The sequence below is a fragment of the Salmo salar genome, chromosome ssa05, assembly GCF_905237065.1.
Source record: "Salmo salar chromosome ssa05, Ssal_v3.1, whole genome shotgun sequence".
Taxonomy (NCBI): Eukaryota; Metazoa; Chordata; class Actinopteri; order Salmoniformes; family Salmonidae; genus Salmo; species Salmo salar.
This window is the reverse complement of record NC_059446.1, coordinates 38165927-38181487: the sequence shown is the minus strand read 5'-3', so window position 1 is coordinate 38181487 and position 15561 is coordinate 38165927. Positions and strand designations below refer to the sequence as shown.

The following is a 15561-nucleotide window of genomic DNA, read 5'->3' as shown; positions in this document are numbered from 1 at the left end:
GCATACACATTTTTGGCAAAGGGATGATGGGATGGAAACTGATTTCTGTGTGAAGTAAAACATTTATTTCTTACCTTGTCTTTGTTGGGTAATGTCTGAGTCCTGTCAAACGTGTCGTTTCCATTAATACTGATCAGTTCTGCATCTGCAGGTGGATACGGCGCGGGGAAAACCACTACGTCACTCTTCAGTGTGTCTGAGCTGAAACACACGTCATACTGCTGAGTAGATTTAGAGTAAGACCAGCTTCCGTCAGGGTGTGTGGTGATCATTGGGGCGCTGTACCTTTTGAAACTGTCGTCTGTCCTGTGGCATTTTACAGCGATTAAACTGATGAGGCTCAGTAAAAATATCACTGACACCGAGGCAATGGCGATCAGCAAATACAAGTTTAAATCAGAGAAGCTCTCCTCCTTTCTCGGTACGTTTCTGTATTGAGTCTGTATTTCACCTGTACTTTCAACCACCACTACATCAATAGACACAGTCGCTGACAGTGAGGGTTCTCCGTTATCAGAAACCACCACGACCAACGGGTGGGTTTTCAGGTCATTGTCACTCATTCGCCTCTTAGTCCTTAGTTCCCCGGTGCTGGTTCCGATTCGGAAGAGGTTGGTTCCCTTGGGCTCAGAGATGTGATAAGAAAGTAGCGCATTGTAGCCAGAGTCGGAGTCTACAGCCCTGATCTTAGCAACAAAGTAGCCCGCTTCAGCAGAATAGGGAATGTTCTCAGTGTTAACGGAGCCGTGATCAGAATAGGGCGCGAGAATCCCAGGTCTGTTGTCATTCTCATCCAGGATAAAAACGTTCACAGTCACGTTGCTGCTGAGAGGAGGAACACCAGAGTCTGTGGCCTGAACTTTAAAATTTAACGTTTTTATCTCCTCATAGTTAAAAGACTGCAGGCTGACTATATCTCCAGTCAGGGAGTTTATATTGACCATTGTAGACAGCGGTACTGAGTTGCTGTTACTCTCTAAGAATGAGTAGGTCACATGACTATTTTCATTGACGTCAGCATCAACTGCAGACACGGTTTGAATGACGTCACCTATCGGACTGTTCTCTTTAACATAAACATTAATAACTGGTTCTGAGAAGCGAGGAGCGTTGTCATTCACGTCAGAAACGTGTACAGTAATAACGCTGGTGCTGGAGAGAGGCGGGGTGCCTTCATCCGTAGCTATGATGTTGACATTGTACTGAGAAGCCTGCTCTCTGTCAAGATACCCATCGACCACTAAAGAATAATAATTTTTATAGTTTGTCTCCAATTTAAAGGGGACTTTATTCTCAACTTCACAATGTACCAACCCATTTTTGCCACCATCTTTATCGAGAACTGACACGAGAGCAATTGCAGTGCCCACCTTTGCGTCCTCTTTCACTGTGTCTAATAGTGACGTCACAGTGATCTCAGGGGCATTGTCGTTGAGGTCCAGAACTTCTACCAGCACTTTACAATGCGCTGCCATCGGGGGCTGGCCTCTATCACTCGCCTGCGCACGGATCTCAAATGCAGTATGTTCTTCATAGTCAATTTTACCTTTAACTGTAATTGTCCCCGTTTTTGGCTCAATATCGAACATCTGGAGGATATGATCCTTCTCATTTTTGCTGATAGAATAAACAAGGTCACTATTCGTACCCTCATCAAAGTCTGTCGCATTTAAAGTTATGACAGTTGTTCCTATTGGTGTATTTTCAATCATACTTGTCTTGTACAACGACGTTGTGAAAACTGGAGCGTTGTCATTATTATCCAGAACATTAACTATTACTTCCAATGTACCTGACCTTGCTGGGTTTCCTCCATCTACAGCGGTCAGTGTGAGCTGGATCACAGGCTGTTTCTCTCGGTCTAAAGCTTTCTGCAGCACCAACTCGGCAGACACACTCTCACTCCCTTTGTGCACCGCTAAGGAAAAATGCTGGCTAGGGCCCAGTTTGTATGTATTGAGAGCATTCTTTCCAACATCTACATCAGATGCGTCTAACAACGGAAATCGTACCCCTGGAAAAGTGTTTTCAGCAATGTCTATAGTTTGTGATTTCGCTCGGAAAGATGGAGCATTATCATTAACATCTAAAATATTAATTTCCACACGGTAGAGTTTCAACGGATTGTTGATAACGGCTTCTACACTGACTGTACATTTAGGAGCATTTGCACAAAGCTCCTCTCTGTCTATTCTCTCGTTCACATAGAGAACACCAGTCTTTAGATTTACCTCGAAATACTTTCTCTTAGATCCGGTGACAATCTGAAACATACGAGACTCCAACTCCTGGACATTGAGGTTTAGATCCTTAGCGATATTTCCCACGGAAGTCCCCGGGTTTACCTCCTCTGAGACGGAGTAGGAGAGCTGCCCGGACACCGCTTCCCAATAACACTCCAGCAGCACAAGCACTAAATACGTCACAATAGAGCTCCTTCTATTCGGTAAAGACATAATTCCATCGAACGTGCGCCGAGCATAGATCCAAAGATGCGAATATTTGTCAAACAATCAAAGCTTCGAGAAATAGGTTTCCAATCCAGATTTTTTACACGGTAAACACTGATGTCGCCTCCGACCAGTCTCCGTCTCTCTCTCTCGCATCCTGCGTCTCTTTGTAACAAAGCCCCGAGAAATGTCCTCACCCTCTGAAACGGGGAGGGGCCTCAAGACACAAAATACAATATCTCAATGCCACGGTCAACAGTGACGCCACGTGGGGGAATTTACGCATCAATGTATGATGTTAGATTAACAAATGACATTACATTCCAGAAAACCCAGACACAAGCCAAGGCTGGTGATCATAATATCTGATTACAAGTGTAAGTTAATATGAGTAGCTCTAATAAATGTACTAAGCGCAATCACCTCATTAGCTCAAACACCAAGAAAAATACCATTATCCGTTTCAGCACCCTTTACAGCACATTGACCTTTATATTTACAACGGGTAAATAACAAGCCATTTTTACAACTTACATAGGCAGTAAGACGTACATTAAAGAGCAAACGACAACACCATCAAAACACCTTAAAAAGCACAACAAAGCAGAGTAAATGCTCAGTAAATGACAGGAGAATAGAATATTTATGTGCTAATTGAAAACATGATGTCTTACCTCGTCCTTGTTGGGCAATGTCTGAGTCCTGTCAAACGTGTCATTTCCATTAATACTGATCAGTTCTGCATCTGCAGGTGGATACGGCGCGGGGAAAACCACTACGTCACTCTTCAGTGTGTCTGAGCTGAAACACACGTCATACTGCTGAGTAGATTTAGAGTAAGACCAGCTCCCGTCAGGGTGTGTGGTGATCATTGGGGCGCTGTACCTTTTGAAACTGTCGTCTGTCCTGTGGCATTTTATAGCGATTAAACTGATGAGGCTCAGTAAAAATATCACTGACACCGAGGCAATGGCGATCAGCAAATACAAGTTTAAATCAGAGAAGCTCTCCTCCTTTCTCGGTACGTTTCTGTATTGAGTCTGGATTTCACCTGTACTTTCAACCACCACTACATCAATAGACACAGTCGCTGACAGTGAGGGTTCTCCGTTATCAGAAACCACCACGACCAACGGGTGAGTTTGCAGGTCATTGTCACTCATTCGCCTCTTAGTCCTTAGTTCCCCGGTGCTGGTTCCGATTCGGAAGAGGTTGGATCCCTTGGGCTCAGAGATGTGATAAGAAAGCAGCGCATTGTAGCCAGAGTCGGAGTCAACAGCCCTGATCTTGGCCACAAAGTAGCCCGCTTCAGCAGAATAGGGAATGTTCTCAGAGTTAACGGAGCCGTGATCAGAATAGGGCGCGAGAATCCCAGGTCTGTTGTCATTCTCATCCAGGATAAAAACGTTCACAGTCACGTTGCTGCTGAGAGGAGGAACACCAGAGTCTGTGGCCTGAACTTTAAAATGGAACGTTTTTATCTCCTCATAGTTAAAAGACTGCAGGCTGACTATATCTCCAGTGACTGAGTTTATATTGACCATTGTAGACAGCGGGACTGAGTTGTTTTTACTCTCTAAGAATGAGTAGGTCACATGACTATTTTCATTGACGTCAACATCAACTGCAGACACGGTTTGAATGACATCACCTATCGGACTGTTCTCTTTCACATAAACATTAATAACGGGTTCTGAGAAGCGAGGAGCGTTGTCATTCACGTCAGAAACCTCTACAGTAATAACGCTGGTGCTGGAGAGAGGCGGGATCCCTTCATCTGTAGCTGTGATGGTGATATTATACTGAGTAACACTCTCTCTGTCAAGAGGCCCATCTACAACTAACGAATAATAGTTTTTATAGTTTGTCTCCAATTTAAAAGGGACTTTATTCTTAACTTCACAATGTACCAACCCATTTTTGACACCATCTTTGTCGAGGACTGACACGAGAGCAATGGCAGTGCCAACCTTTGCGTCCTCTTTCACTGTGTCTAAGAGTGACGTCACTGATATCTCAGGGGCATTGTCGTTTATGTCTAGTACTTCAATCAACAATTTGGAGTGAGATGTCATCGGAGAGTGGGCACCATCACTTGCTTGAAGACGGATTTCAAAAGCTTTGTTTTCTTCAAAATCTATTTTTCTTTTGTTTGTAACAGTCCCAGTTTTTGCGTCCACTACAAAAATATCAGCAAAGTTGCCTTTTCCAAACTCGCTAAATGAAAAAAACACTTCACCATTTGGTCCTTCGTCTAAATCAGTAGCATTTAGTGTTATTATTGAGTTTCCAATCGGTACGTTTTCATAAACACTGGCTTTGTACAGCGATTTACTAAAAACAGGGGGGTTGTCGTTTATGTCCAACACATTAATTATAACAGCCATACTACCAGACCTCTGTGGATTTCCTCCGTCTACAGCGGTCAGTGTGAGCTGGATCACAGGCTGTTTCTCTCGGTCTAAAGCTTTCTGCAGCACCAACTCAGCAGACACACTCTCTCCTCTGTGTGTAGCTAGAGAAAAATATTCATTGGGACTAAGCTTGTATGTACTAACAGTATTCTTACCAACATCCGCATCATGAGAGGATTTTAGGGGGAATTTAGCACCGGTTAACGTGTTTTCTGTTATATTGATATGTTGTGACCTCGTAGGAAAAGACGGGGAATTATCATTAACGTCTAGAATATTTATTTCTATTCGATAAAGCTTCAACGGATTGCTGATAACAGCCTCTACAAGGACTGTACATGTAAGATCCTCCGCACAGAGCTCCTCTCTGTCGATTCTTTCATTCACATAGAGAACACCAGTCTTTAGATTTACCTCGAAATACTTTCTCTTGGACCCGGTGACAATCTGAAACATACGAGACTCCAACTCCTGGACATTTAGGTTTAGATCCTTAGCGATATTTCCCACGGAAGTCCCCGGGTTTACCTCCTCTGAGACGGAGTAGGAGAGCTGCCCGGACACCGCTTCCCAGTAACACTCCAGCAGCACAAGCACTAAATACGTCACAATAGAGCTCCTTCTATTCGGTAAAGACATAATTCCATCGAATGTGAGCCAAGCATAGATCCAAAGAGATGAGTATCCTTCAATCAATCAAAGCATAAAACAATATATTCATCAAATCGAATTGAATTTCTACACGGTTAACACCGATGTCGCCTCCGACAACCGTATCTCTCTCGTTCTTCTTCTCTTTGTAACAAAGCCCCGAGAAATCTCCTCACCCTCTGAAGCAGGGAGGAGCCTCGAGACTCACATATAACATCTCAAAGCCACGGTCAACAGTGACGCCACGTGGTAGCGGAACGAGCTTACAATAATAATTCAGAAAATCACATTATTCTGTGACACAAAGGCAAAACCTGTGCATTTTAACAATAATATATCTGCTAACTTCATTTAAGTTCTGCTCTACATGTCAGGGTCTACAAAATATAGGCCTACAAAGACAAAAAAAATTATATTCGCTCTAGTAAACGACTAATGTTTGACCACGATGGGTTTCAGCACCATGGACAGTGCAACAAAGTTTGAATTTACAGCGGGTAAAAACCAAGCCTTATGAAAAACTTGTAAAGTAATTAAGAAGTCCATTATTCATTTAACATTCAGATGAGACTGTGAAGTAAATGTCAACACCATCAAAACACTGAGAAGCATAAAACAAGGAAAACATGTTCAGTAAATAATAGAAAATGATTACTATGTTTATAAAAACGGTATTTCTTACCTTGTCTTTGTTGGGTAATGTCTGAGTCCTGTTAAACGTGTCATTTCCATTAATACTGATCAGTTCTGCATCTGCAGGTGGATACGGCGCGGGGAAAACCACTACGTCACTCTTCAGTGTGTCTGAGCTGAAACATACGTCATACTGCTGAGTAGATTTAGAGTAAGACCAGCTCCCGTCAGGGTGTGTGGTGATCATTGGGGCGCTGTACCTTCTGAAACTGTCGTCTGTCCTGTGGCATTTTACAGCGATTAAACTGATGAGGCTCAGTAAAAATATCACTGACACCGAGGCAATGGCGATCAGCAAATACAGGTTTAAATCAGAGAAGCTCTCCTCCTTTCTCGGTACGTTTCTGTATTGAGTCTGTATTTCACCTGTACTTTCAACCACCACTACATCAATAGACACAGTCGCTGACAGTGAGGGTTCTCCGTTATCAGAAACCACCACGACCAACGGGTGGGTTTTCAGGTCATTGTCACTCATTCGCCTCTTAGTCCTTAGTTCCCCGGTGCTGGTTCCGATTCGGAAGAGGTTGGTTCCCTTGGGCTCAGAGATGTGATAAGAAAGTAGCGCATTGTAGCCAGAGTCGGAGTCTACAGCCCTGATCTTAGCAACAAAGTAGCCCGCTTCAGCAGAATAGGGAATGTTCTCAGTGTTAACGGAGCCGTGATCAGAATAGGGCGCGAGAATCCCAGGTCTGTTGTCATTCTCATCCAGGATAAAAACGTTCACAGTCACGTTGCTGCTGAGAGGAGGAACACCAGAGTCTGTGGCCTGAACTTTAAAATGGAACGTTTTTATCTCCTCATAGTTAAAAGACTGCAGGCTGACTATATCTCCAGTCAGGGAGTTTATATTGACCATTGTAGACAGCGGTACTGAGTTGCTGTTACTATCTAAGAATGAGTAGGTCACATGACTATTTTCACTGACGTCAACATCAACTGCAGACACTGTTTTAATGACGTCTCCTATCGGACTGTTCTCTTTCACATAAACATTAATAACGGGTTCTGAGAAGCGAGGAGCGTTGTCATTCACATCAGAAACCTCTACAGTAATAACGCTGGTGCTGGAGAGAGGCGGGGTGCCTTCATCCGTAGCTGTGATGGTGACATTGTACTGAGAAACACTCTCTCTGTCCAGAGGCCCATCTACTACTAACGAATAAAAGTTTTTATAGTTTGTCTCCAATTTAAAAGGGACTTTATTCTTAACATCACAATGGACAACTCCATTATTTCCACCATCTTTATCTAGGACTGACACGAGAGCAATTGCAGTGCCCACCTTTGCGTCCTCCTTCACAGTGTCTAAGAGTGACGTCACAGTGATCTCAGGGGCATTGTCGTTGAGGTCCACCACTTCTACCAGCACTTTACAATGCGCTGCCATCGGGGGCTGGCCTCTGTCACTCGCCTGAGCACGGATCTCAAAGACAGGTATTTCCTCGAAGTCAATATTCCCTTTAACTGTAATGATACCTGTTTTAGAGTCTATTTCAAAAATATCTAAGAAATGGTCCTGTTCCTTGCTCCTAAGAGAGTACACAATTTCACTATTTGTACCGTCATCGACATCGGTGGCATTTAAAGTTATGATCGTTGTACCGAGGGGCACATTTTCCAAAATTCGAGTCTTATATAATGAATTAGTAAAAACTGGAGCGTTATCATTGTTATCCAGCACATTTATTATTATGTCTGAAGTGCCAGACTTCGGAGGGTTTCCTCCATCTACAGCGGTCAGTGTGAGCTGGATAACTGGCTGTTTCTCTCGGTCTAAAGCTTTCTGCAGCACCAACTCAGCAGACACACTACCTCCTCCTTTGTGTGTATCAAGCGAGAAGTATTCATTCGAACTAAGCTTGTATGTACTAACAGTGTTCTTACCCACATCAGCATCAGAGGCCTCTGACAGAGCGAATCTAAGTCCAGGTATTGTGCTCTCAGCAATGTCTAAAGATTGAGAATGTATTCTAAAAGACGGATCATTATCATTAACGTCTAAAATGTTAATTTCTAGACGGTAAAGCTTCAACGGATTGTTGATAACGGCCTCTACGATGACTATACATTTCAGATCCTCCGCACAGAGCTCCTCTCTGTCTATTCTCTCATTCACATATAGAACACCAGTCTTTAGATTTACCTCGAAATACTTTCTCTTGGACCCGGTGATAATCTGAAACATACGCGACTCCAAATCCTGGACATTGAGGTTAAGATCCTTAGCGATATTTCCCACGGAAGTCCCCGGGTTTACCTCCTCTGAGACGGAGTAGGAGAGCTGCCCGGACACCGCTCCCCAGTAACACTCCAGCAGCACAAGCACTAAATACGTCACAATAGAGCTCCATCTATTCGGTAAAGACATGATTCCATCGAACGTGCGCCAAGCATAGATCCAAAGAGACAATTATGCGACAATTAATCAAAGCATCAAAAAATAATGTTTAAAATCCAGCTGAATATCTTTACGGTAAACGCTGATGTGGCTTCCGACCACTCCGTTTCTCTCTCGTCCTGGGTCTCTTTGTAACAAAGCCCTGAAAAGTCTTCCCACCCTTTGAATCTGGGAGGGGCCTCGAGACTCGAATATAATATCTCAATGCCATGGTCAATAGTGACGCCAGGTGGTGAATGCACAAGCATACAACTTCTCCGATTATCACAATGACACCCATCCAAACACAATATAAGCATGACGACGACACATTTATATGCTATTTCATATGAAAATGTCTGCTAAAATGTCTACTAATTACAGCAACAAAAAAACGTATTCACAACATTACGTCAAATAACTGGCAAAATCACGCAGCGGAAGACCGTGAGGATTTTCAGCACCATGGACAGCACCCACGTGCTTCTCTTCACAGCGCGAGAACAGTAAAACATTTGAACTTTTACAGGCAGCATGATCTCTATTATTTCATTGAACACTCAAATGAGAAAGAAAGGTCTACGTCATATAAAGAAATTAAGATGTACAAAAAAGACAGAAAAAAAGTATAATTAAAGGATATGAGACTAATTGATTTCTGGGTTAAGTGAAAACTATGTTCCTTACCTCGTCTTTGTTGGGTAATGTCTGAGTCCTGTTAAACGTGTCATTTCCATTAATACTGATCAGTTCTGCATCTGCAGGTGGATACGGCGCGGGGAAAACCACTACGTCACTCTTCAGTGTGTCTGAGCTGAAACACACGTCATACTGCTGAGTAGATTTAGAGTAAGACCAGCTCCCGTCAGGGTGTGTGGTGATCATTGGGGCGCTGTACCTTTTGAAACTGTCGTCTGTCCTGTGGCATTTTACAGCGATTAAACTGATGAGGCTCAGTAAAAATATCACTGACACCGAGGCAATGGCGATCAGCAAATACAGGTTTAAATCAGAGAAGCTCTCCTCCTTTCTCGGTACGTTTCTGGATTGAGTCTGGATTTCACCTGTACTTTCAACCACCACTACATCAATAGACACAGTCGCTGACAATGAGGGTTCTCCGTTATCAGAAACCACCACGACCAACGGGTGAGTTTGCAGGTCATTGTCACTCATTCGCCTCTTAGTCCTTAGTTCCCCGGTGCTGGTTCCGATTCGGAAGAGGTTGGATCCCTTGGGCTCAGAGATGTGATAAGAAAGCAGCGCATTGTAGCCAGAGTCGGCGTCTACAGCCCTGATCTTAGCTACAAAGTAGCCCGCTTCAGCAGAATAGGGAATGTTCTCAGAGTTAACGGTGCCGTGATCAGAATAGGGCGCGAGAATCCCAGGTCTGTTGTCATTCTCATCCAGAATAAAAACGTTCACAGTCACGTTGCTGATGAGAGGAGGAACACCAGAGTCTGTGGCCTGAACTTTAAAATGGAACGTTTTTATCTCCTCATAGTTAAAAGACTGCAGGCTGACTATATCTCCAGTCAGGGAGTTTATATTGACCATTGTGGACAGCGGTACTGAGTTGCTGTTACTATCTAAGAATGAGTAGGTCACATGACTATTTTCATTGACGTCAACATCAACTGCAGACACTGTTTTGATTATCTCGCCTATCGGACTGTTCTCTTTAACATAAACATTAATAACGGGCTCTGAGAAGCGAGGAGCGTTGTCATTCACATCAGAAACGTCTACAGTAATAACGCTGGTGCTGGAGAGAGGCGGGGTCCCTTCATCCGTAGCTGTGATGGTGACATTATACTGAGAAACACTCTCTCTGTCAAGAGGCCCATCTACTACTAATGAATAATAATTTTTATAGTTTGTCTCCAATTTAAAAGGGACTTTATTCTTAACCTCACAACGTACAACTCCATTTTTTCCACCATCTTTATCTAGGACTGACACGAGAGCAATTGCAGTGCCAACTTTGGCGTCCTCCTTCACAGTGTCTAAGAGTGACGTCACAGTGATCTCAGGGGCATTGTCATTGAGGTCCACCACTTCTACCAGCACTTTACAATGCGCAGCATTCGGGGGCTGGCCTCTGTCGCTTGCCTCTACACGGATCTCAAAGGCAGGGTGTTCCTCAAAATCTATTTCGCCTTGAACTGTTATTGCCCCTGTATTTGGGTCAAGATGGAAAACATCTAAAATATGGTCCTGATCTTCTTTGCTCAGAGAATATATTATCTCACTGTTCGTTCCTTCATCGGCGTCTGTCGCGTTAAGAGTTAATAACGTTGTTCCAATCGGCACATTTTCCAAAATTCGAGTCTTATACAACGATTTTGTAAACACCGGGGTGTTGTCATTGTTATCCAGCACATGAATTATTATGTCTGAAGTACCAGACTTCGGAGGATTTCCTCCATCTACAGCGGTCAGTGTGAGCTGGATCACAGGCTGTTTCTCTCGGTCTAAAGCTTTCTGCAGCACCAACTCAGCAGACACACTTTCTACTTTATGCACCGCTAAGGAAAAATGTTCATTCGAACTAAGCTTGTATGTATTTATACCGTTCTTCCCCACATCAGCATCATAGGCCAATAGTAGGGGGAATCTAACCCCAGGCAATGCGCTCTCTGCAATGTCTTTACTTTGTGATTTAGCACTGAAAGATGGGGCATTATCATTAACATCTAAAATGTTAATTTCTATACGGTAGAGTTTCAACGGATTGTTGATAACGGCTTCTACACTGACAGTACATTTCGGAGCCTTCACACAGAGCTCCTCCCTGTCGATTCTCTCATTCACATATAGAACCCCAGTCTTTAGATTTACCTCGAAATACTTTCTCTTGGATCCGGTGACAATCTGAAACATACGAGACTCCAACTCCAGGACATTGAGGTTTAGATCCTTAGCGATATTTCCCACGGAAGTCCCCGGGTTTACCTCCTCTGAGACGGAGTAGGAGAGCTGCCCGGACACCGCTTCCCAGTAACACTCCAGCAGCACAAGCACTAAATACGTCACAATAGAGCTCCTTCTATTCGGTAAAGACATAATTCCATCGAACGTGCGCCGAGCATAGATCCAAAGATGCGAATATTTGTCAAACAATCAAAGCTTCGAGAAATATGTTTCCAATCCAGAATTTTTACACGGTAAACACTGATGTCGCCTCCGACCAGTCTCCGCCTCTCTCTCTCATCCTGCGTCTCTTTGTAACAAAGCCCCGAGAAATGTCCTCACCCTCTGAAACGGGGAGGGGCCTCAAGACACAAAATACAATATCCTCAATGCCACGGTCAACAGTGACGCCACGTGGGGAATGTATGAGCTTATACTAACTCAGATTTTATTTTTTTGCCTACACACCATGACACACAAACACAAAATCTGAATGAAGACCATAATATCTGAGCACATGTAGGCCTATGTTCTTCTTCATATGAAAAGTTGTAAATGGAGTAAAGGCAAAAAAGCATTAGTTCTAACAACTGGCAAAAGCAGGCAGTGAAAGACCGTAATTTGTTTCAGCACCTTGGACAGAGCACGTATGTTTCTCTTGACAGCGAGCGAAAAGCAAAGGAGTTTATTTCAGCTTGTGAAGGCAGTAAGATGTTTACTATTTTATAAAAATAATCAAAATGAGACAGCGAATCAAAAGACTACATCATCCAAACACAATGAGAAGCACATCAAAGCAAATGTGTATTTTAAGGATGGGAGAAAAACGCATTTCTGGTACAGGTGAAAACTTAATTTCTTACCTTGTCTTTGTTGGGTAATGTCTGAGTCCTGTTAAACGTGTCATTTCCATTAATACTGATCAGTTCTGCATCTGCAGGTGGATACGGCGCGGGGAAAACCACTACGTCACTCTTCAGTGTGTCTGAGCTGAAACACACGTCATACTGCTGAGTAGATTTAGAGTAAGACCAGCTCCCGTCAGGGTGTGTGGTGATCATTGGGGCGCTGTACCTTTTGAAACTGTCGTCTGTCCTGTGGCATTTTACAGCGATTAAACTGATGAGGCTCAGTAAAAATATCACTGACACCGAGGCAATGGCGATCAGCAAATACAGGTTTAAATCAGAGAAGCTCTCCTCCTTTCTCGGTACGTTTCTGTATTGAGTCTGGATTTCACCTGTACTTTCAACCACCACTACATCAATAGACACAGTCGCTGACAGTGAGGGTTCTCCGTTATCAGAAACCACCACGACCAACGGGTGAGTTTTCAGGTCATTGTCACTCATTCGCCTCTTAGTCCTTAGTTCCCCGGTGCTGGTTCCGATTCGGAAGAGGTTGGTTCCCTTGGGCTCAGAGATGTGATAAGAAAGTAGCGCATTGTAGCCAGAGTCGGAGTCTACAGCCCTGATCTTAGCAACAAAGTAGCCCGCTTCAGCAGAATAGGGAATGTTCTCAGAGTTAACGGAGCCGTGATCAGAATAGGGCGCGAGAATCCCAGGTCTGTTGTCATTCTCATCCAGGATAAAAACGTTCACAGTCACGTTGCTGCTGAGAGGAGGAACACCAGAGTCTGAGGCCTTAACTTTAAAATGAAAAGTTTGTATCTCCTCATAGTTAAAAGACAGCAGGCTGACTATATCTCCAGTCAGGGAGTTTATATTGACCATTGTAGACAGCGGTACTGAGTTGCTGTTACTCTCTAAGAATGAGTAGGTCACATGACTATTTTCATTGACGTCAACATCAACTGCAGACACTGTTTTGATTATCTCGCCTATCGGACTGTTCTCTTTAACATAAACATTAATAACGGGTTCTGAGAAGCGAGGAGCGTTGTCATTCACATCAGAAACCTCTACAGTAACAACGCTGGTGCTGGAGAGAGGCGGGGTCCCTTCATCCGTAGCTGTGATGGTGACATTATACTGAGAATCACTCTCTCTGTCAAGAGGCCCAACGACCACTAAAGAATAATAATTTTTATAGTTCGTTTCTAACTTAAAAGGGACCTCATTCTTAACCTTACAATGAACCACGCCGTTTTTGCCTCCATCTTTATCGAGAATAGACACGAGAGCAATGGCAGTGCCCTCCTTCGCATCCTCCTTCACTGTGTCTAAGAGTGACGTCACAGTGATCTCAGGGGCATTGTCGTTGAGGTCCACCACTTCTACCAGCACTTTACAATGCGCTGCCATCGGGGGCTGGCCTTTGTCACTCGCCTGCGCCCGTATCTCAAAGGCAGGGTGTTCCTCGAAATCTATTTCACCTTGAACTGTTATTGTCCCTGTATTTGGGTCAATGTAGAAAACATTTAAAATATGGTCCTGATCTTTTTTGCTCAGAGAATATATTATCTCACTGTTCGTTCCTTCATCTGCGTCTGTCGCGTTAAGACTTAATAATGTTGTTCCAATCGGCACATTTTCCAAAATTCGAGTCTTATACAACGATTTTGTAAACACCGGGGTGTTATCATTAATATCCAGCACATTAATTATTATGTCTGAAGTACCAGACTTCGGTGGGTTTCCTCCATCTACAGCGGTCAGTGTGAGTTGGATAACTGGCTGTTTCTCTCGGTCTAAAGCTTTCTGCAGCACCAACTCAGCAGACACACTCTCTCCTCCTTTGTGTGTAGCTAGAGAAAAATATTCATTAGAACTAAGCTTGTATGTATTTATACCGTTCTTCCCCACATCATTATCATAGGCCGATAGTAGGGGGGATTTAACCCCAGGCAACGCGTTCTCTGCAATGTCTATACTTTGTGATTTAGCAGTGAAAGTCGGTGCATTATCATTTGTATCTAAAATGTTAATTTCTAGACGGTAAAGCTTCAACGGATTGTTGATAACGGCCTCTACACTGACAGTACATTTCGGAACCTTCACACAGAGCTCCTCTCTATCTATTCTCTCATTCACATAGAGAACACCAGTCTTTAGATTTACCGCGAAATACTTTCTCTTGGATCCGGTGACAATCTGAAACATACGAGACTCCAACTCCAGGACATTGAGGTTTAGATCCTTAGCGATATTTCCCACGGAAGTCCCCGGGTTTACCTCCTCTGAGACGGAGTAGGAGAGCTGCCCGGACACCGCTTCCCAGTAACACTCCAGCAGCACAAGCACTAAATACGTCACAATAGAGCTCCTTCTATTCGGTAAAGACATCATTTCATCGAACGTGCGCCAAGCATAGATCCAAAGAGATGGAATTATGTTAAAAAAAAATCAAGTTTTGAATAAGGTATTTGTCAAATCCGAGTACATTAGTAGAAGGTATAAACAGACTGATCTATTCTCCGACTGGTCTCTCTCACGTCCTGTGTCTCTTTGTAACAAAGCCACAAAATATCTCCTCTCCCTCTGAAACCGGGAGGGACCAAGATTGGTGAACATTTCTCACACTAACGGTCAACAGTGACGACAAGTGGTGAAAAAGGCAACATACAAGTGCCTTCAAAACCCAGCGGATAGAGTGTATAATGCACGTTGTAGAAAGCACGAATCCAATAATAAAATCTGAACAAATAACAACCATGAACGTGAATATCTGGAAGTGAAGTGTATTTTTCCAGGCGAAATTGAATAGCTTACAGCATCAGTAGCCTATACAGTTGCCATGACGCCCTATTGGCAGACTAAGTAGAGCTCCTATCAATACATTATGTACATATTTTGAAGTGTTGTTTATAAATCAGCTGTTTTGTTTTTGATAACATTGAGTCTTTATTGAATATATATATATATACAGTACCAGTCAAAAGTTTGAACACAACAACTCATTCAAGAGTTTTTTTATTTTGACTATTTTCTACATTGTAGAATAATAGTGAAGAGATCAAAACTATGAAATAACACATATGGAATCATGTAGTAACCAAAAAAGTGTTCAAATAAATCAAAATGTATTTTATATTTGAGATTCTTCAAAGTAGCCAGTTGATGACAGCTTTGCACACTCTTGGCATTCTCTCAACCAGCTT

At 43.2% G+C, this 15561-nt stretch overlaps 2 protein-coding genes across 19 annotated transcripts in view; both read right to left on the bottom strand.

Moving 5' to 3' along the window:
• LOC106604881 (protocadherin alpha-C2) overlaps positions 1-15561 on the bottom strand; it is a 221101-nt gene that overhangs the window by 95262 nt on the left and 110278 nt on the right. The window contains exon 1 of one of the 18 annotated variants that reach the window (XM_014200000.2): positions 9276-12129. The exons of 14 other annotated variants lie outside the window; for them this stretch is intronic. In XM_014200000.2, the coding sequence (XP_014055475.1) occupies positions 9276-11654 (2379 nt within the window). In that variant the 5' untranslated portion in view covers positions 11655-12129. Of the gene's footprint in view, positions 1-74; positions 3047-3124; positions 6126-6197; positions 9207-9275; positions 12130-15561 lie in introns of those variants that run through there. 3 more of the 18 variants (XM_014199999.2, XM_045718174.1, XM_045718173.1) reach the window with 3 other exon arrangements.
• LOC106604828 (protocadherin alpha-4-like) lies at positions 12338-15219 on the bottom strand. The gene has a single exon (XM_014199875.2). The coding sequence runs from the start codon at positions 14747-14749 to the stop codon at positions 12353-12355; it is 2397 nt and encodes a 798-aa protein (XP_014055350.2). The 5' UTR covers positions 14750-15219; the 3' UTR covers positions 12338-12352.

Excerpts from the sequence above, each read along its gene's own strand:
- LOC106604828 (XM_014199875.2), bottom strand. The coding sequence starts at position 14,749 with ATGATGTCTTTACCGAATAGAAGGAGCTCTATTGTGACGTATTTAGTG.